At 40.2% G+C, this 23,140-nt stretch overlaps 2 protein-coding genes across 2 annotated transcripts in view; one reads left to right on the top strand and one right to left on the bottom strand.

Moving 5' to 3' along the window:
- Positions 1-23,140, top strand: part of CENPP (centromere protein P) — a 270,026-nt gene that overhangs the window by 42,941 nt on the left and 203,945 nt on the right. The window lies entirely within an intron of this gene.
- Positions 3,429-16,949, bottom strand: OMD (osteomodulin). Its single transcript, XM_054976143.1, has 3 exons — positions 16,750-16,949; positions 8,914-9,874; positions 3,429-5,189 (listed from the first exon to the last, which is right to left on the bottom strand). The coding sequence occupies exons 2-3, from the start codon at positions 9,851-9,853 to the stop codon at positions 4,861-4,863; spliced, it is 1,269 nt and encodes a 422-aa protein (XP_054832118.1). The 5' UTR covers positions 9,854-9,874; positions 16,750-16,949; the 3' UTR covers positions 3,429-4,860.

Raw genomic sequence — 23,140 nt, 5'->3', positions numbered from 1 at the left:
AAACAGCTCAGGGACAAGTGGTGGTTCAGGTCCTTAATAGGAAGTCCTTGTGCTCTGAGCGGGTCATGCACCTTGTGGCTTGCTTGTCTGCTAACATCTCATTCTCAGCCCATTATGCAGCAGGCATTGATAACAGTATCGTGGATGCATTATCTCACTTCCAGATGGAGTAGTTATTTGCTCTTGCCCCAGATGCATGCCGGATGCTGGATCCATTCTCAGAGGACCTGTGGGGCTTGGGAACACACAATAATGCAGGGAGTACTGGCATTGATTGCCCCCTCTACCTTGCGGCCATATTGGACTGCTCTGGCGAGCTTCCTGGCTTTCTCTGCCAAAGCTGGGGGGCTCGGTTCCCTGCCTGCCTTGGAAACCATGGTCCTGCGCTATCTGGCCTCTCTCAGGGAGTGAGGCTTGGCTTTGTTGTTTGAGGCTGCCTTTGTTTTCTTTGAAATGTTCAGGGTCTGGGATCTGGTGACTGGCTCTTGTCATGATGTTTCTGGGTGGGCACTCGAGCTCTGTGATGTGTCCCTACTTGGTCTCAGGATCCACCTTGCCATCAGAAGGTCCAAAATCTTCTGAGGCTGGACAGGGGACAGGGATATCCTTGGAGATGGCTGGGACCCCTCCATGCCTGGTTCTGGCCCTGTTGGCATACCTGGCAGCCTGCCTGAGTGGCCAGGGTCCCCCTTGTAGACCATGCCAACGGTTTCCCCCTCATGCATTTCCAGCTCATCAACATCCTCTGCTTGAGTCTGCTTGCCAGCAACTTTGGAGCTTACTCTTTCAGAATCGGGGTGGCCATGATGGCCTCGGAATAGACCTTTCCCCTTCATGTATCTGAGCTGTGGGCAGGTGGAGATTGGACATGTATAAGGTACATATTCATCCTGGACTCTATTAATTCTATCTGTTTGTAGTTCCTACAGGGAGGCGCAAAGTAGTCTGGATCTATTGCCACAGCATTGTGTACTGGACAGAATTCTGTGTGGCAGAATCTGGCTGGGAATGGCACCTTGGCCTTCAGGCTACAGTTTCTTTGAAGTAGATCAGCATGAGAGGGATCCTGCAGAATTCCTTAATTCCACTGGTTCTTCAGCATGCGGCCAGAACAGGGTCTAAGGGTGTCTTGGTTGTTCAACAGGGATAGAATGACTTGGGCTCTAGGCCTGGCTTTGATGTGTTGCAGGCAATAGAGGCGGACTTAGGGACCTTATTGGGATGGTTTCCAGGCTTGTGCCTCTTTTGATTGGTTTTCCTTGAGAGGCACTACTGGCATGAAGCTGTTTGCCTGGGCAAGATCAACTCAGCCAGATGGAGAGTTGCCAAGATTGTGGTCCATTTTGTGGAGGTGGTGGTGGGGGCCACGTTATTCCCCCTTCAAAATGGAGGCACTGTTCCATCCTGATGGTGTGCACCTGTCCAGCTGGGGAAAGGACATACTGCTCCAGGTTGTGCAGAAAGGCTGCAGGGTTGATTACACCTTTAGGAGCTTTGGTGAGAGCCGTTTTGTGGCTCTTGTGGTGGTTTTGATTTTGGTTTTCCACTAAGAAGGAAAGTCTGCTTTACAAGCTAAATCAAGACCAATTCTACTCTTGCTGGATGCAAGAAATAGATGAGAAACTATCTAGTCTCAGTCTACCAAGGGATGATATACTGAGATTTGGGGAAAGCGAATCTTTGCTAATTATCAAGAAATGCATAAAAGATCTAGATTATTCTAGCTCAGTTATATGAACTTGGAGAGTATGCTCCATTCAGTTCTTTGGTATCCTTCCACCTCCAACTATTCCAGCCTACACTAAACTTCTAACAGTTCCTCACTACTGTAGAGCATTTATACTTGCATGCCTGAACGCTGCCCCCTAAGCCGTACTATATGGGAGATACCATAATTTGCCTTACTCGGAGACTCTGCCAGTGCGTATTGAAAAAAGTTGATTCCCTAATCCATATGATATTGGAGTATACATTCTGAAGGAGTATACATTTTATCGTGAATTATGAATTGCCCTATTTTAACTAAATTATCTCTGTATCAAAAGATAATATAGTCCCATATATGTTGGTGGATAGAGACCCAAGGACTACATTGACTGTGGTCAAGTATCTGTGCTGGAATGCAGGCAGGGAGTCTGCCATGAGCTTCTCTAAAAGTCCAGAGTTCAACCAAGCCGACCGGAGAGCAAGCAGGGAGCGTAGTCCAGGGAGCCGAATTCAAAGCAGAAAGAAAGCAGTCAGAGCAGAGCTGGGTTGCAGTAGAGCCAGGTGGGTCTGTGCGCAGGTGCTTCTGCAACGAAGGAAAGGGCATCCTGGCTTAAGAGCTCTCACCTTCAGGGCAGCGCTGCATCCTGTTAAGACTCAAGGTCATTACGCCGCTGTTTGAGTGCCTGAAGCCTTGCACTTCACCTCCTTTCCTGTGCAGCAAGACGCTGCCGCACTCTGCACTGCCTATCAGGCTCAGGGGAGCTGGGTGGAGATGGTGCCCTGGTCTCCAGTGCTGGTGCAGGTAAGGGAACAGCCTCTGTCTCTGAGTCTGCCCTGGATTCCTCAGCCTGCTCCGGCAAGGGTTCCTGCTGTTCCATTCTATGCTGGTCTTCCAAGCGGCTGACTCTGGAGGGGCTTGGAATATCCCCACTCCTGTCATCCTCCCTGAGGTCTTCATCCTCTGAGGACTCAGAGCCCACGACAGTATCTCTCCACCATATTTTCCTTAAAGAAATAAAGACTCCTTATCTGCTGCTCAAGATCATTGGATAAAAGGAGCTTGAAAGAAAAGAAAAAAGAAAAAGGCATTGGGCATGGATCCTTTTGGGGGAAATGTGGCCTGCATGCACTTTCCTGCCATAGCTGGGAGTCCCCTTAAGGGGCCCTTGGGAGAGATGCTTGCCAGGAAGAAGCCTAGCTTGGGGGCTGTCGGAGCATGCTCACTTCCAAGTGGTGGGTGATTCATGCAGAGGTTTATACCCATGGGGCATCCCAAATACTGTCACCCCATGGCTGTGAGGGTGAGGAGTCATTGGCTAGCAGGCAGGTCAGCCGATGCTGGGATTTGTGCCCCATATGGTGCCAAGGCTCCTTGCGAGCTGTACTCAGTAACATTGTGGCCTTTTAAATACTACTTTGGTGTCTGTGAGTCTCTGCCATCTTGCCTGCCCCCTGCGCCCCGTGAGCTGGTCCAGCAAATATGGTAATTCTTGACACGCTCTTCTCATGCTATTCTTACAGTTCATTTTAACATATATTTATTTTATTTATTAAAACATTTTTATGCTCCCTTTACTTGTAGATCAAGGCGGCTTATTGGCTCTTAAGTATATCATTTGAAGTTGCCTTTGTCATTCTGTTTTAGAAAACAGTTAAAAATGGAAATTAGTTCAGCAACATATTTTAGAATGTTAATAAATTAAAATGCTTAGTAATAATGCAGAATATGTTAGATAGGAAAAATTTATTTTCCTAAGCCTGTAGTACTCGAAAGCTGCATTTCAAGACCGTTTCACAAAAACAGAAACTTTAATTTTTAGAAAGGCACAGCAAAGCACATAAGATCTATTCAATGGTTAAAGAAAATATAATTTCTCTTTTACAGTTCATCAAAGCTTATATTCATACAAAGATTATATCCATAGTACAGAGGCAAAATCTGCTATGAAAAAATAATACATTTTTTAATTATTTTATACATTAATGGTTAATGTTTACATGTGATATAATTTCTGAATAATGCATCATTGTCTCAAATATTATCTAGCCATGTAAATCTTAGCTCAGTGCGCACACACTGAGTCTGGATCCATATTGCACATATTTATGAAAAGGCTTGGAAGTTGACTGAGTAAAATAGAATTACTAATTGGTTTTTCAAAACAGTAAATTTATGTTATTGACAGACTTGCATTGTCACTAACAATGTCAAAAGAAATGCGTTACCTATGTTCTGACTGAAATACAAAACTTATTGGAGTGGTGATGACTGTTAATAGGTTGGAAGGCACTGTCATGCAGATCACATGGATAGTTTAATTTTTCTTTTAGCCAGTGGCTAATATTGCAGTTTATTACTCTGAACTCTTGAGCAGATATTTCAATATCATGCTATGTATGGCATGGCAAAATGTGAATTCTGGCAAAAGCTATTGCTATAGTGCATTTTAAATTACTTTTAACGTCTAGTTGTCATAGATACATATATATATTTATATATTATAAAGTGGTCAAACACATGCTAATAATGAAATGCCAAGAGCAGGCCAGATCCATTAAGGCAATGATTACTTTGTCGCTTGATTTATTAGGAGCTGATTTTGCATTTAGCATGAAATATAAAAGTGTATCGCTATGCATACTTAACAGTGGGTTGTAGTTACATATTGCAGGTACAAATTTCCATTGAATCAGCAGATTGGATCCAAGGGTGCCTTTATGTAAGGAAGTTCTAAGGTTTCAGCTGGTTTCCCAATCAAGCTACAGCTTCCTTTGATGCTTCTTTCAGCCTGATGCTGAAAGTTGCTCCTCATATGTGGAAGGCTCCAGGAGATAAGAGAAGGCAGTAAAAAATGCAGGTTGGCTCCTCTTGAAGTTCTCTGAATCTGACCCAGAATATAGAAGTGTAATTTTTCCTTTGTATTCAGTTTAGATTAAACAAAATGAATGCAAACAAAGCTGTTCTTACATTTTATATAGTTGAAAAATTGTGATTTAGTTGGTTTAAGTAGCCATAAGTGAAGCACTGTTCACAGAACTGAACTTTCTTGCCTCTCCCTTCCAACATTTGTACTCTCTGGAATGGGTCTCATGAAGGTTTCAGTTTGCTTTTAAAATGGGCATTATTTATCATATGCTTCACATTATAATCACTTAATATAAGTAAGCGTCAAAGTAGTCTTCATCCCTTCCTCTGTGATCTTGATCTTGTTCCTCCAGGTTTTCTTCTGCTTCATGGTTTTCTTCTGCTTCATCATATTCTTCTGCAGTCAAATATCTTTGGAACACTGGAGTCCTCAGTTGTGTTTGTTGATCGGCACTAATTTTTTGTTCACCATAATAAATGCTGCGTATGTGAGGAAAGCAGAAGAAGGCATACGTGCTTATTGGGGCTGTGAGCTTATTTTGGTCCACACGAATATAGGTCAAGTGGTTGAGGTTCAGTGGATCAATAGAAGGACACAGTAAAGTAATATTTATAACTGTAAAAAAAACCAAAAATAATTTAGTCAAAATCTGAACATACTAGTTTTTAATGAAGTAATATTTGCCATTGTGAAAAATAAATATAGGATTGTATCCTGCGGATGGAGTTTATGAAAGTTGATCTTACCTGCCTTCCATCAACAGTCTATAAGCTATATAACAAGAATTCATGCTTGCTGTCTTAAGATACTACTTAATCAGGAAATAACTGTGCTTAGCTAAGTTTGTGGTAGTGAATGGAATTAAACCTGTTTCTAAACAACATATGAAATATTCTCTATATGGCCCATTTATTTTTAAAAAATCCAATGCTACCTTTCTCCAAACACAGGCCACAAGGCAACTTAAAAAATACTAACAAAACATTTAAAATACATTGAAATAATTAACAACTTAAAACACCAAATAAAACTGAAGAGGGGACCAAAATGAGATCAGCAAAAGCAGCACAATAGCTAGATTACCATGAATTGGGTAACAGTAGGAAAGTGGGGGAGAAATTCTATTCCAAAAGCTCAGGCAAACAGTTGACTTTGCCTTGTGCATAAAACGCAACAGAGAAGGTACCAGGTAGCTTTCCTGGGTACACTACAGAAAAGGCTCTGTCCCTGGCATCATATGGCATCATAATACAGCATCATTGTTAAGCCATGATTAATGAAGCTTAATGACATCTGATGACAGACCATCATTTTGGATTGCCTGGCAAGCTGCAGTCTTAAACCATGGTTAAAATTGGGTTTAAGACCATTGCTTTTGTGAACTGTAGTTTAATGTGATGAATGAATTGACAAATCATAACTAAGGCCATCTTAGGTAGTACATTTATAAACTTTCAAAACTAAGATGGATCTGTAAACCATACTCTCCCTGTTTGAGTTTCTGGAAGTTCAAACAGTGATTTGCAATGCCATCAGATGCAGAATTAAACCCTTCTAAGCCTACCGATTTCAATCGACTTAGACAAGTGTAACTGCTTAGGATGGCACTTTTAGGTTCTCAGCTGTAGTTAATGCCGTGATGTCTGAATTGAACAAATAGAGGGATATTTGAAAACTGGAAGTAAGGTGTGACCTGTGTGTCATGACCCTTAGGTAGAAGTCTCTGGCTACTGTAAGAAGGTGACTGAAACCCATAGATTAGGTTATTATATGAATTGCTGCCTTCCAGTTTTGATGCTATACTAGCTGATACCCATTTATTGTTGTGAACATTTTGCATGCCATGATGGAAATCCACATGGTAAAGGTGCTTTAATCGTTGTTACAGCCATGCAATGGCAATTTCTAGCCACTGCCATGTAGGATCTGTAACATGTAACATGTCAGTCTTTTTCAAGAGAGTTTGACAAGACAAATTGGTCTTTATAACATGGCATGTGGGTGATGGGAGTGTGGTATATTCACCTTTTTATTTTGCTAATGCTGCATACATTATGCATTTAATCATATACACAATTAACCTCTGAGTTTCAAATAAAATAAATCAAATTGTGTCTGGGTTACACACATCAGCAACCATAAAATAGTGCATTTCTATGTGTGTGTTTTGTACTCAGTATTCAAAATAGGATTGGATGCTTATATAAGTACAACAACATAACTTTCCCAAAGCTGTAACTAGGAGAAACTGAAGTAATTTTGGTTTATCTTGTTTTTTGTTTTCAAAGCATGTTTTATATTTTCATGTTTTGTACATATACTGAATATTCTACATTTAAAATAATTAAAACAATTACACTACACCTCTTTTGCTCAAAGTGCTGAATAGCCTAGAAAACAGCCACAAAAAAATAAAATCAATTGATTTAAACCTGTTTAAAAATAGCTAAAAGGGTTCTGTTCAATCTGACTGTGTGTGTAGTGCCCACACATGAAGCATTCCTGGATGGCCAATTAGCATCATGAGATGCCTTTATCAGAAATGTTAGATCCACAGTTTCTATGCACATTATTGCTTATATCCACACCCAGACCCCTGTTTTTGCATCATGCAAGTTATTTGTGCTCTGACCTAAACAAATAATAGATTTGCATTTCTCTTGCATGATCTATGAAGAGGACTGAGGAACTTCCTCTTGATTGTTGATCCAGATTCTCAAGGCATCTATGAGAAATACCAATTTCTTCCTACAGCAGTTCTTACTAAATTGAAAGGTGTGTTTAGAGCTCTCCTGTGACTTTCTGTGAAATGTGGGAGAACTCAGGCAGAGGGAGGTGCATACTTATCCAAAGTTAGGAGAAGCTTTAAAAATACACACTAGTCTAGAAGTTCCCTGGCACCTAGTGCAATTGATGTTTTCCTATACTCGTGAGGAGATGTTGTAGTGTAGCTGTTGTTTCTGAACTATTTTCAAAGACATTGCAGCACAGAGCAATTGTCAGTAGTCAGTTGGGATGATCATGGCCATATCTTTTCCCTCTAGGAGGGTGCAGCCCAGTATATTAGTTGAAGGTAATAAAAGAAGCTTGTTTTCCAAGTAGAAGAGCTAAATACCAGACTGCATATGGGAATGGAAATTGACACCCATTAATAAATGGCAAATTTACTCCTCCAACAGTTCTGACCTCTTGCTAACATCTCTTCCAGCTGGATTTCACTTCACACTGTTAGTCTTTATTCACTTTGAAACTATAGCTCCTGTTGCTTAGTTAAAGAAATACAGAGCTGGGTGCCCTTTTCCATATTCTCTCTATAACATTCTTGTGAGGCAGGATGGATTGAGAGAAGGAGTGTGGGATTGGACCAAGGTCACCCAGTGTGCTTCCTGACCCAGTAGGGATTTGAATATGTGCCTCCTAGGTCTGTATCTTGTACTGTAACTCAGGTTTCTCAGGATCACATACATGGCTCTCCTCCACTTTATGGTAGTGCCCACTAATATTTCTCAAAATTCCAGAAGTGTCCACAAACTCAGCAGGGTTGGGGACACCTACCCTAACTACTGTACTATGCTAGTTCTCTTATTAAGCCCTTATAAAACTCACAGGAGCAGAGCAAAGACCATCCTGCTGACTTAACTGTTCTAGACTCTTGTACCTTGTAAAAAATAAGCTTTGGATTTTGATTCCTGAATTTTAAGCTGCAATGTTTTCTAGTCTATTTGTTTCTACCAGACTGAACTTCCAGTTTTCCCGCTTTGAACAACTTTGTTGAAAGTCTAGAAGAAGTTGGAAGAATTTACACTAGCCCTTAAAACGTATTCTGTATTTTGTTTAAAGTTTTCAGTCATTGTTCTGACAAATATTAATTTATCACCTTGTTTTTACAGGTTCTTATTAATAATACTTTGTCTTACTATATTTGATCATTTTATCTGGTTTTGTTTTATTTGTATTCTGGAAGCTGCATCAAGTTTCTAGTATCAGTATATACTTTTTTATGTATAAGTTACTGGATGAGGAAGTATCTTGGAAGAACATGCATGTATTTTAAAATGTCTTCCTTGTCTACCAAATTAGATTGTTCATGAAGTGACTTACGAACAATTTAAAATGCAATATAAACTATAAAAAAGTTAATACAAAAATCAAAGTAGTCACTGAGTGAATCAAGAGAATTATGAAGATACTCTACCATTCTCACCCTTATTCCCCTTTGTTATCAGATGTAATTCATAACCTTAAGGTATTTATGAAGTATTGCAACTAGTATAAATATTCCAGTAACTAGTTTTTTAAGGATAAGAGGGCAATGAACACTTTAAAGTAAGTAACCAACCTTCTATGTCATTATCTTCCAAGTATAAATGCTGCAGGCTTCTTGGAATATAGAATACTTGCTGCAGTTTATTGTGGCCAAGGTTGAGTTCCACAAGATTAGGTAGGTTAAAAGCACTATATGGAACTTCATGCAGATTGTTGTATGACATTCTTAGAGCAATAATTTTTGGAAACTTCTGGAAATAATTATCTGGAATGAAGGAAATTGAGTTATTTTCAAGGGAAATATACATAAGTGAAAATGGTAACTCAGGAGGCATGGTTTGTAGCTTGTTGCCACAAAGGTTGATCTGCATTAGGCTTTGCATATTTGAAAAGTCTTTTCCTTTTATTTCAGAATCACTGAGATGGTTGTTACAAAGGTCAAGCATTGTTACATTTTCTAAACCTTTCAGGGCTTTTGCAGATATCCTGGAAATTTTATTGAAACCTAGGATCAGTCGTTCTATGCCTCTGGGCAGAGGGAATGGAATTTCCTCTAACAGATTGTGTTCTAGATGAAGTTGTACTAAGTTTGAAAGTTTGGCAAAGACACCATTTTCAATTTTATCAGACTTAATCTTGTTGTGGTCAAGGTTAATTTCTCTCAGAGCAGTGGCATTCACAAAGGATTCTGGGGGGACAGCTTCAATTTCATTATACTGTAGATAGAGTTGTTGGATGTGAGAAGGGATGCTTGGTATTGTCTGGAGTTTACGATGATCACAGTACATTGATGCCGGGAAAGCAGGTGGGCAAAAGCATTCTTTGGCACACTTAGCAGATATGGCAGGGTAAGGAATAGTATAGTCTACACTAGGAATAAGGCGAAAAACAGCTGGATATTCATTATCCAGTTCATCCTCAAATTCATCCTCAAATTCTTCGCCTTCATATTGACAGAACACTGTGGCTCCAAACACAAGAGAGAGACTTAATAGTAGATTTAAGAGTCCCATGTTAGTAACTGATGTGGTATCCTGTGGGAAGAAGAAAATAAGATGAAGTTTGTGCATAATAAAATTGTGGTACAGGAAACACCAATATTTATGTAATTGGCAAGAGACAAAAATGTTTTAATTATGAAATAATATAATCAAACTGTTCTGAGACTTTAAAAGTTACTTTGGAAGATTTGGAGGCAAAAAAATCTTACATGTATACAGCTTGAATATCAACTTCTTAGTAGATTATTCTGCATTAATTGAGGCAGAATCTCCTCTCTGTCTCAGTAATGGAGGATGTTCAGATTGGGTTGTTCCTTCCATCTGCTTTCTGGAGGAGGGGTTCGTAGATTTTTAAGACCTGGGGGGAGGGGGGTCTAGTCCTGCCTCTGGTGAGAGAGCAAGGCCCACCAGCAGTTTGGTATAATTTTGAATTGGATTTGTTCAACATTTTAGGTAGGTATGTTTACACATCACATCACTGCACTGTTCTGACTCTTCCCTTCAGCTATCATCCCCATGAAATGTGAGCAGACAATGTGCTAACATAAGAGGTTGTTACTTTTCAACTGAAAAACATCTTGTAAGAACAGCAATGATCAGATGTTCTCATCATTTTCAAAGAGACTGGTATATGTTTTATATTTCTAAGTGTAACTGGATATTGTACATGGAAGTCATTTAAACTTTTTATTTAAAATGTAAGTAGATGGTTTAATATGAAGAGTAGGCTAAAGTACAAATAGGAAAAAGTATTACTGTACACTACATTTTGCGGTAATAAAGGGAAAGGAAAGTAGAGGCACACTTGCCAGAAAGGAAGCTTTGTGCCATGTTGGCAGCCACAATACAGTTGATATGATCAAACCCTATGATGGATCTTCTGAACAGATGCCATGTTTGTTACTCAACAGATTGAGTGGCAAACTCCTGCTCTATTAAGGATTGAATGTGGCATAGTGTCAGATAAATACCTGAGAGAAATACACAAGTATAAATAAACCATATATGATCAAACATATATGTTCTCTAGATATGGTACTGTTTTACAGTGGTTCTCAAATGAAACCCACATTCACAAACCTAATCTCATTAAATCAGTGTGGAGAAGCCCCTCTTCTGCAGCATCTTAGTTCTTAATCTGTAAAGATTCCTCCATTTTGACATATACTTCATCCAGACATTTGCTCTCTGAAACTAACAAGCTTGGCAGATAATTTCTCCTGCCTGGGAACTCGTCCATAAATTGAATACGACCTTCTGAATTCCAGAAAAACTTCTAATCACCATCCCATCTAACACATTTTTATCCTAGTCTTCCTCCATTTAACTCAGGACCCTATGTATGCTTTTTCTTCCAGCCCTGTGAAAAAGTGTGACTATGATTAGGTTGAGAAAGTGTGATGGGATCAAGATTGTGGAGATTAGAACTCAGAACTCCCAGTCTTAATCTAACCCTGTAACCACTGCATTACATTAGCTCCACATCTCTAAATGGAAATGCTATTTTACCTTTTGGATATCCCAGAGTAGGATCCTTTCTCTTGGATCACTTCTTCAATGTTTCCTTCACTTCTATTGCTTACATCTATTCCTCACAGCAGTTTTCCTTACCTCTGTTACTTTTCTTTAATTTTGATTTTAGGTTATGAGATATTGAGGGTGGGATCCTGTCCACAGTAGTTTATAAAACTCTTAAAATTCACATGCATGCTGTAAATAAACAGTAAAGCACCCAAAATAGAGAGAGTCACGGAACAACGTCACCAATAAACGAATATCAGACCATGACCTACTGACTAAAGCAATTTAAAGATATGTTATATCCACTATATACAAAATAAATTTTTATCATCAAGTTAATAGCAATTTCAACCAAAACTCTAAGTGGTTATAAAGCTGGCTACAAACAGTTCATAGGAAGTACAGTGCAGTCGCAAGTAGGAGCATCATACAATATACAAAAATTACAAAGTGCAAACGTGCTACACAATATACAATTTGAAGTGCAAATGCTCGCAACAAACAGCTGTACCCTCTTATACCACAGAATACTATATAAAGAATCCGAAAATTATATCAACATCAGCTACAAGCTTGCAAAAAACATTAGACTTAATAGGTGACAGACCAAATTGTATTCATAGCAGCTATAAGCTTGCAAGGATTTAATTATCCCACATTCCAATAGGTAGTAACCGCAACAGGTTTGCATGCGAGGAATCCCGTTTCTGATAGCCCCTTCTTCCTGTCAGTTACAACTGTGGAAAATAATGTACGTTTTATTAACAATGTGGTCAAAAAAGTAATCAAATCCTAAAGATACAAGGTATACTTACAAAAACCAATCACGGAAAGTCACACAAAGTTTCTAGACACAATGGCCGCTCACTCAGTGGCGTGTGCACAGCATAACACAAGGCGTTTCTTAAATCATCATGCATCGGAGAAATGTTAAAGGGCCAGAACCCCTGTCAAAAGTCCTCACAATATGCTGATAAGTCACAGTTAATGTTAGGTCCATTAGGTTCCACTGATTGCAATCTGTGTATCCACTATGCTTCTCAACAAATCCCTTCGTGCAAAAGAATCGTCCTTAAATTTGCTCACATGTAGAATTGAGTACAAAAAATCATTATCTCTGTGTCCTTTCTTCAGAAAATGCAACACCAGACGGGCTTCCTCCACTTTACGATGTAGTCTGGAACGGTGTTCCTGAATCCGAACCTTGATAACTCGACTGGTGTTTTCCACATATATTTTTTTACAGGGGCAAGCAATGACATACACCACATTTTGAGTATTACAATTTGAAAAAAACTCACAACGTAATCCCAGGTCTTTAACTTGTTGTGGAGACATCACTAAATCATATGTGGAGCATCATCCGCACTTAAAGTGGCCCCTCGGCAACTCCCTGCTTGGTCTACTGTCAGCTAGATCCAAGTGTATTAGATGGTCCCTAAAGCTTCTGGTTCTACGAAATGCTACCCTTGGCATATTATGACAAGTATTTTAGCACTACCTGTCGGATGTGTTTTGCCAGAGGAGTATAATTTAATGCAAAGGTGAACCTCTCCTCTGTCTTTTTATACTTTTTTAAAATAAATCCTGTCTATTGTGTTGGGAAGCCTGGTCCCTACAGTTGCTGATAATATGTTCCGGGTAGCCCTTAGAGGAAAACTGTTTTCCCAAGCGTTCTCTGCTAATATTGAAGTCTTGTGACAATGCAGAATTTTGTTTAAGCTGTAAAAACTGGCTGAAAGGTAAGTTGCAACGTAGATGCGGTGGATGAAATGACTGGAAATGTAAGAAAGCATTTCTGTCCGTCATTTTCCTAAAGGGACGAACCCCCACCACGTTGTCCTGGGTTCGAAAAATAGTAACATCAAGATAGTTAATAGAATTACTGTCAGCCATCCAAGTGAATCGAATATTACTATTTATGAAGTTCATCCAGTCGCAAAATTCCTGAACTAGGGAGCTATTATCCAAAATTAAAAATAAATCATCAATAAATCTCCTGTAAATCAATATACCAGAAGAAAACGGATTCTGTTCTCTATTTTGAAAAAAATCCTTCTCTAAACGGGCCATGAACAGATTTGCCACGCTCGGAGCTGCGGAGCAGCCCATGGCTACCCTATGTGTCTGTAGAAAAAACTGATCCTGAAATCTAAAATAATTATGACTGAGCACTATATCCAAAAGTTCTAAAAGAAAATAAGTGGGAGGTACTAAAGTATTACGTTGTTCCAGAACCAGCCTGATGGTATCAGTGGCTTCCTCGTGAGGTGTATTGGTGTAAAGAGAGACAACATCTAAAGTAACAAAAACGGCTTGTTGAGGGATCACCATCCCTTCCACCACATTGATGAACGCTCGTGTGTCCTGGATGTAGGAATCAACCTGTTTAACGAAGGGCTGTAAGAAAGAATCTAAATACCTAGCTATCGGTTCCAAAATAGAGCTTGACCCTGAAATTATCGGGCGGCCCCGTGGAGGGAAACCTGGTTTGTGTATCTTGGGCAACGTGTAGAACACTGGTACTCTGGGGAAAGGGTTAAGTAGTGCCCTATGTATTTGCTCATTAATAACTCCCAGAGCCAGAGCCTCATCCAAAGAATTTTTAATAATGCCAGTGATATGCTTTGTAGGATCAGTAGTAATGAACTTATAATTATTCTCATCAGACAATTGACGTCACATAATCTGTCTTATTTAGAATAACAATGGCACTCCCTTTATCCGCCTCCTTGATGACTATGGAAGTGTCCAACATAAGCCTGCAGAGGGCACCATATTCATCTCGTTGAAGATTATGTTTTCTTGAGCGAAAATCTTTTTATAATGCCTCAATGTCTCTAAGTATCATTGCTTCAAAAGTCTGTATCTTGTGGTTTGTACAAGCAGGGACGAAAGTTGAATGTGGGCGCAGATTTGCAGGAACATGCTGTGTTATTGGAGTCGTTCCAAAGAAATCCCTAAGTTTCAGCAACCTTACCAATTTAAACAAATCTATACGGGTTTGAAAGGAATTATATGAAGGGAGTGTTCTTACTGACAAGGTAAAATATACTTTCCTTGGCTGGATAAGCAACTTTAAGCATGTTCAAAGGCAATATACAGTTGGAAATTTTTTTCTTTGGACATGCTTGAACGGACTACTTTTAAAGTCCACTAAATTACAAATGGAATTTGCCATGTAGCATGGATTGTTGAAGTTTGGATGGAAGCTTTTGGCTTGTGTTTCTCAAACACAAAGATGCTACAAAGATTAAAATGTTCTATTAAGCAATTTTAAAATAAAATTCATTCTCATGATTCTAGAAATTTCATAACTTGTTACTTTAAGTTCTAAATTCCGATGTTAAGGTCCCGTGTATTCAATATCCAGTTAATTGATGGGGCAGACATTTAATTATATTACTGGTTTTAATTACTCCTGGATGTGTGTGGCTTACCAATATATTTTATTGACCACTGAGGAAGGCCTTTCAGCGGCCAAAACGCGTATGGTCCATTTGTTTTAGATAGTCCATCAGTTGTCTATTTGATACTTATTATTTGGATACAATTGTTTTTGGTCATTTGATCCATCCTTGTATATGTAATATTATAACTATGTATATTTTTACCATGCTGTCTGATATCCAGACTTTTATCTTTTAAAAATTTTAATTGTTCTTGCTGTGTACACTTTATAATAAATATATGTTATTTTGAAAATAAAATACACCAAAAAGTAGAATCATGATCTGGCATGACTTCATGGCTAGTATTGCAGGAGATGGTTCGGTGCTTCATTTCAGAATATATTTAAAAAGTCAAGATGAGAATATTGCTTATGAACTGGAAATATAAATAAAATGTTGTGTAGTCATCTCTTTTGATTGCCAAGTATCACAAAACATGTTTTTCTATAAAATCTGAGGATTGTTCCAAGACTTGTTGTAGTCCCTTCCCAGTGTTAAAAACTAAGATAATAAATTAAAATAAGCAAGCAGAGGGGGAAGCTGGAGTCTTATTACAGCTGTAAATTCTAGCTATCTTCTTTACCCAGTTTTCAAAGTACACATTCATTTTATGAGCTCAAATAATAAAGGAGTAAACAAAAGTCTTATACAATGCAAAGTCTTATACAATGATTAAAATGGTTTTTATAATCCAGTTGTAGAGAAAGTGATGTACTAATCCAAGTTAATCTTCCTGACTACTCTGTCTTTACAATGACTTCGCTTCTTCACGTTAATCCCCCATCTTTCCTAAAATTGCTAAGAAAATTATTTTGAATGTTTACTTTTTGGTATGGCTTTATTTAGAACAGAAGGCTCAAGACTCTTCCTTCTTCCAAAGTGTTACTGGAGACAACATTCAGCTACATCCTGCATTTCGTCCAGATAACCTTACTCATCATGTTTTTCTTATTTAAGTCTGGCCTTAAGTTGTTAGCTTTGTATGAATTAGAATCTTTTCAAAGTATATATTTCAAAGTTTTCACACTTCCATGTTTGCAACTCAAACTCATTTTTAAAATAAGTACTTTATATATTAAACATGTTAGAAATGATTGAAGCAACATGACAAGCAAATTAAATGACTAATACATAGATAAATAGCTTGATCTCACCCAATTTAAGTGGTAGCAGTGCATGCTGCTTATTTTATTGGACCAAGCACAGCATCCTATACTAAGCAAATGCAGGAAAGCCAAGCAGCACGCTTGCTTTTGTAAACCATCCTGCTACATTACTATATTAGCACAATGTAGTGCTAGTGTTGGCGCAATTGGGATGCTCTGGCAAGGATACAGTGCAATGGAACCACTTGACATCAGCCCCTCTTTGGGTCCCTAAAGTACTTTGGGGGTGCACCTTAACTACACAGGGTTTCTTCAGAATACTGGCATGCAGAATAATATTTCCGCGAAGCAGGGAGCGTGCCTTAGAAAAGGGGTTAAAAGGATGAGAAACTGGCAACAGTATTTATATTCCGCTGTTGCTGTGCCTTGGAATGTAGGATCAGGCTTCAAATGCTTGACTAGGAGCTGTGCTGTATTATATAATTTGCTGGTATTTGGCATCTGTTTCTTTGAATAAAAGTTATACCTACACAAAATAACCATGTGCTACTAAATAATCAAGAACATCTTAAGAAATAACTACATTTAATGTTCAGCATTCACTAATCATTTGTTTAATTTGGAAAATATAACAAGACTCCTTTTTCATTCTTTGAGTTAGAATCCGTGCATATAAGAGTGCTCAATATATTGTTGTTAAAAAATAAAATTATGTAATGAATGTAATTGGATGGGTTTGACTATATGCCATAAATTTATAGTTAAAGCTCTATAATCACCTGTTGCCCATTACCACTGAGAAAATAAAATAATCTGAAATAATTCCTACCTGACAATGTGCGTGCCAGAAACTCTAGAAAGAGTCAGATGGAGATGCTGTTAAAATCCATTGTAACACTAGAAGAAGTATCTGCCCTAGGAAATGGATTTGAAGCACTTGATGTAGTACAATTTGCTGTAATAGGCTGTGGAGAAGTTTAATATGTGTTCCTTGCTGCAAAGAATGATTTATTTAAATAAGGGTATACTTTGACTCTGCTGAAATTGTGGCTTAGCTCTCTTTCTCTAATTTTTGGTTTGAGGTGTGGTAGGAATTTCCTGAAGATTATTTTTAACATCATGCATCAAGCTCTGTTTGTTTTACTGTCTTGCCAAATCTTATGTTCATTCAATTTGTTTACTGTCTGAAAGTCCAGTGAAACCAGATTATCATCAAGTCCTTTACAAGGACTTGATAACGTAATGTATTCTAGCTGAGTCTGTACACTATAAATTTTTAAGTATTTTACATTTTGATTGTAAACTGAATGATAGAGCTGGTAAACAAACATGTAGATCACTTGCCTTCTTCTCACTTATGATTACTCAGCCGTTCATATGGGAACTGGTTCTACTGTAAACTGCTGACCGCAAACAACCTAATGCCACATGGAACTAAAAACACTTAAGCTGGTTTCAGTGCTTAGTTTTTTTCTGGATTGTAGCTATTGGATTATATGAACAATAAATGGAAGGATTTCTTGGAATGGATCCCTACCCTATCTCTCTTCCTTTTGCAATCTTCTGCATCCTGAACCTTTGTAATGCTGTACTTTGTGGTTGTAGACCTTCAGAAACACAATATGGTATAATTTGGGGGGGGGCAGGGGAGGCTGCAGGTGGGGTGAACTGCAAGGAACAATTGTCCCAGGTTCAGTCCCTGGCATCTCCACTTAAAAGGATCAGGTAACAGGTGATATGAAAGATATCTACTTGAGACCCTGAAGGGTAGATAATAGTGGTATTGATAGACACAGTATAATGCAACTTTGTGTGCTGAAGTACAGCTTGAAGGGAAATTGGCAGAAATTGCCATTTCCCTGTTTGTTCCCTGCTCTTCTGTGACTGGTCCCTCACAAAGCAGAGGAATAATTTTTGCCACTTCTTGATGTAGCCCATTCTGTAGTTCCCTGGTAGGTGAGGGCATGCAGGAGACTGGGGTGGACTAGGAGGACATGATATGAAACTTCAGAAATCTTAAGATGCAAAGTTAGGTACAAATGAAACCTGTCTACAGTATTCATCTCTCTGTCAGGTGGTCATCTACATCAAATAATTCTGCAATAGCGAAAAAGATCATTAGGGTTGTATTTCCCCTGGGAGTCTCCAATTACAGAAAATCCATGAGCTAACAAAATGGTCCTAGTATCCTGACCAAGCTGGAAGGCAAATTAGCAATGAATGGAAAAAGTAAGCATTATCCAGAAAACTCTGACATTACTTTGCATCCAGGTCTCAGTCATTTTCCTCAAAAGGGGAGCTTATAGACAGTTCATTATTTGTTTATTTATTTTATTTATACCCCACCTTTCTTCCCAGTGGGACCCAAAGTGGCTTACATGATTCTCCATTTTATCCGCACAGTAACCCTGTGAAGTAGGTGAGACTGAGAGAGTGTGACTGGCCTAAGGGCATCCAATGAGCTTCCATGGTAGAGTGGTGATTCAAATCTGAGTCTCCCTGATCCTAGTCCTGCAGTCTAACCACTACACCACACTGGTTAGCAATCAGTAAAGGTTATCAGGATTAATTATTATATCACTTAACAAGCTAAGTACCATTGACACGTGACTACTTCTTCAAAAATGTGTCAGCATTTCTCAACTGGTCTTCATGAACCGTGATTAACATGGGGCTTGGTCAGACCTCACCTAGTAATCTGCTAGCACTGGAGAAAAACAGACAGAAATAGATCCAGACAATCCCAACAAGAGGCAGCTAATGACCCTTCTGGCTTACACTCTGTATTCATTACTGTTTAAGTAATGGAAAGGATGCAGACAATTTTATCTGAACATATCACAGCAGGCTCTTGGCAGTTTTGTCTCTAGATAGACAATCCAGCATTTTCAGGATTAAATAGCTGCTAACCACCTGGAAAGGCTCTTCCAAATTACATTGAGCTGAACAAATAGTGGTGTTGAAAGAAAGCTTTCTGCAACATTTATAGTTGTCTTCAAATGGTCTCTGTGTCTTTTTTTGTCAGATTAAACTTCTTAAAAATTGTATCATAGCTGTTTTCCTCTGATGTCTTCTCAACAACTGCAAAGGTCAGGGGTGGCATGGGAAGTTAAAATGGTACATGAGCAAGCCAGGATGATTGGTCTCTATGGTGAGTGATGATTGTTAGCTCATGGCTGCCTGTTCAACTGGCAGTAGTGGAATAGGAAGCAACAAGTGAGTCAACACCCATCAGGGGCATTGCTGGCCAGTTCTGAGCCTAATGGCTCCTGCAGTGCTGGCAGAAGTACTGGGGCTTGTTCCTGCTTGCACCCAGCTGCTAACAGAACTTGCCCTGTTGTCAGGGTCATGGCCCCTGCCATATTCTGGGGGTTTGCAGTGTGGTGTGCTGCAGGCCTGAACTTTTGTCCTTCTTTGGGAGTGTTATTAGGATCTTTGACATACTTTGGGACTGCTGGAGATGCAGCTTGAGAAGCTATGAGATGCTAAGAAGGAATGCAGTTATCAGCATTGCCAAGGATTTTTAATCATAACAATTCTACTTTCTCTCACTGTACTTTCTTTCTCTACATAGATGGGAACCTAGCAAAAAAAGGGGGGGTAGAGGAGAGTAGGGGGTGTTTGAAGAGTTTAATATGCCTAGTAGGGGGAGGGAAAAGTTATTCCTATCAAGAATTTTTCTGTACTGAACTCTTAGGTTCTTAAAAGCTTTAACTCATGCATCTTTGGACCCATGCAGCGAAGTTATTTGAGATCTAAGCTTGCAGTCTCTGACCATTTGATAGGAATAACTTTTCCGGGCTGGGTTGAACCCAGATCTTGTGGCCAAGGCGATGATCCAAGATAACCCGCGAACCTTGCTGGGGTGGATTCAGCTGGCTTGGGAAATTGAAAATCCCAAGAAGGTGGTGAAATTGCTCCATCTCCAGCAGCAAGCAGGGCAACCACGGTGAGAAACTGTGGAGCACCAGTGGAGAGAGAAACTGCGGACCTGAGAGCCTTTTACCGAGACTGGACTGAACCTTGATCATAATAAGTTTATTGAGAAGTGAGCCTTGTCAGGGCTTGTTGCTGCCGCTGCTGGGCGGGGCGCCGGCTGGGCCACCCCTGATGTCAGAGGGGCACCAGGGATGCTGCAGGACCCTGCTCTGTGGAAGGAGGTGTGGTATACATCACCCTGACTCCCTCTCAATCCACTTGCTGGCCTGCTCAACCTGGCCTGCTTACCCCCTGCGTCCTCCATCATCTCCTCCTCCCTGAACTCTCCTCCAAGCCTCCATTCTTGCACTACTCTGCTCTCACTCCACGCCATCACTCCTTACTCACACCCACCACCTCAGAGCTCTTCCTAGCCACCTTATATAGGGTTTCCTTTCCCCGCCCCACCCTCCTTCTAGGCTTGTTCCCTCTCCTGACTTGGCCCAGCTGTGCCTTCCCTCAGGTGTTTCCCTCCTGTCAGAACTATGGCTAGATAATGTCCTTACTCCAGACTACCTTCTGCAATCAGACAAAAGCCCGTTGTTTTCAAAAGTTTACTGAAGAAAGAATTCATTATAGTCCACGGGCCTGGATACAATATCCAGGCTGGTACACGTGTATTGTTACGAATGATAGGCAAAGCATGAGTTACGAAGTATCAGAACCCAGCAGGCCCAACCTCCCCCCATAGTTCTCAAAACAATCCCTTTGAAGCTGAGAAAGTGAACGTTTCCCAAGGCTGGAGATGCGATAGCCAAAACAATCCTTTTCCGTGAGATAGCTGCTGGGAACATCTTGGCACCTGGGAACAAAGCACTTAGAATACTGACAGAATTAATATGGAGTCTCTTCGGTTACATACATACAGTTCAATCCTGACATTCTGCCTCCCCTAAGATACCCCTCCCCCAGGTTTGAGCGGATATCGAGTGTGAAAAGTTCTGACAAGTCTGGGTGCATGTACATGTGAAGAGTGCACCCATTCATCAAACCCAGAGTCAAAGTCCTTCCATCTGATAAGGTAAAATAATTGGTTCTGTTTAAGTTTAGAGTCCAAAATTTGCTGTACTTCGTAATGGGTTTGATCATCAATTAAGGTTGGTATGGGAGGGGCCCGAGCATGCCAGTGGTCTGCTACTGGTGCTTTTTTCAAAAGACTGACGTGGAAGGTATCATGAACGTGGCGCAAATTCTTTGGCAAATCTAAGGCAACAGTTACTTTGTTTATTACTTTTCTAACAGGAAAGGGTCCCAAAAATTTCAAAGCTAGCTTACGGCTGGTTTGCGTTACTTTCAAGTTCTTTGTGGATAGGTAAACCAGGTCTCCTGGTTGCAAGTCCCAGTCGGCCGCACGATGGCGGTCTGCGTATTTTTTGTAATCCTGTTTGGCTTTGTCTAGATGCTGTTTGATTAGAGTCCATTGTTGAGCAGCTTCCCCTCACCAATCCGAGACGTCTTTGGCTGTGGAAGTAGGAGGGGGGAGCGCTTCAAACAGGAAGGGTTTGAAGTGAAAACCATACACGACCTTAAAGGGAGTCTCTCCAGTAGATGCATGTACACTGTTGTAATAGGAAAATTCTGCGAGGGGGAGCAAATTGATCCAGTTGTCTTGTTGAAAGTTAATATAACAGCGGAGGAATTGTTCGAGTATTTGGTTAGTTTTTTCCGACTGCCCGTCGGTTTGAGGGTGATGGCTTGAACTTAAACCTTGTTCAATGCCCAGAATTTGTAAAAGCTCCCGCCAGAAGTTGGCAACGAATTGTCCGCTGCGATCCGAAATCACCTTCGATGGAAAAGAATGTAGTTTTACAATGTGTTTTAGAAAGATATCTGCTAATTTTCTAGCTGAAGGTATAGTGATGCAAGGTATAAAATGAGCTTGTTTGGAAAATAAATCCACTACAACCAAAATACAGTTGTGACCTTTGGAGGGGGGTAAATCAGTGATAAAGTCCATGGATATTGTTTCCCATGGTCTGCTTGGAGTTTCTAGAGGTTGCAATAGTCCTGGTGGTTTGTCTTTGCGGGATTTGGCGCTGAGGCAAATGGGGCAGGACGCCACGTATTGGGAAATGTCTTTGCGCATGCCCGGCCACCAAAATTGGCGTTGTACTAAATGGAGTGTTTTTAAGTACCCATAGTGTCCTGCCGTAGGGGCATCGTGACAGCGTTGTAAAACTTCCTTTCTTAGACTTTTGGGTACATAGAAGCGGTCTCCCCAAAGCCATTCTCCTTGTTCAGATTGTTGCAGTTTGTCTTTGGGCACGTTTCCCCCCTCCTTTTCCACTTCAGCTTTCAATTTTAGTCTCCACCCCTGGTCGGGTTGAGGGGGTTGGGTTGTGCGGCTGCGCGTGGTCACCACACCCCCTAATTCCGTAGGCGAAAAGACGGTGTCTATTGTCTCCTCCCTTTTGCTTTTGTGCTGGGGCATGCGTGATAGAGCATCAGCGAGAAAGTTAGTTTTGCCTGGTAAAAAGTTTAAAGTGAAATTGAATTTAGAAAAGTATTCCGCCCACCGCAGCTGTTTAGCATTTAGTCTCTGGGGGCTGCGTAGGGCTTCTAAATTCTTGTGGTCCGTCCATACCTCAAAGGGATGACGGGCTCCCTCTAACCAGTGTCTCCAGGCAGCAAGTGCTGCTTTTACAGCGAAAGCTTCCTTCTCCCACACATTCCAATTTCTTTCTGCTTCAGAAAATTTTCGGGACAGGAAGGCACATGGCTTGAGTTGTCCATCCTCCCCCCTCTGCAAAAGTACGCCTCCAATTGCGGTGTCGCTGGCATCGACCTGTACTACGAAGGGGCGATTCTCATTGGGGTGTTGTAGGACGGGTTCAGAAACAAACTGCGTTTTTAGGTGGTTGAACGCCGTCTGGCACTCTGGCGTCCAGCGTAACTTGGCCCCAGGTTTTTTGGCTTGCTCTCCCTTGTCTTTGGTTTTCAATAGTTCTGTTAGGGGAAGCGAGATTTGGGCAAAGTTCGCTATGAATTCTCTGTAAAAGTTGGCAAAGCCCAAAAAGGATTGTAATTCCTTGCGGGTAGAGGGTGTTTGCCAGTTTTGGACTGCTTGTACTTTGCCCGGGTCCATTTTCAAACCATCTTTGGAGATGCAATAGCCTAGGTAAGTGAGTTCTGTTTTATGAAACTCACATTTAGATAATTTGATGGGCAATTTGTTACACATTAGAGTGGTCAGAACCTTTTTCACAAGTTCTACATGTTCTTCTTCCGATTCTGAATAAATT

The sequence above is a fragment of the Eublepharis macularius genome, chromosome 4 (genome assembly GCF_028583425.1).
Source record: "Eublepharis macularius isolate TG4126 chromosome 4, MPM_Emac_v1.0, whole genome shotgun sequence".
NCBI lineage: Eukaryota > Metazoa > Chordata > Lepidosauria > Squamata > Eublepharidae > Eublepharis > Eublepharis macularius.
The sequence above is the reverse complement of the archived record's forward strand: the minus strand, read 5'-3'. Positions and strand labels throughout refer to the sequence as shown.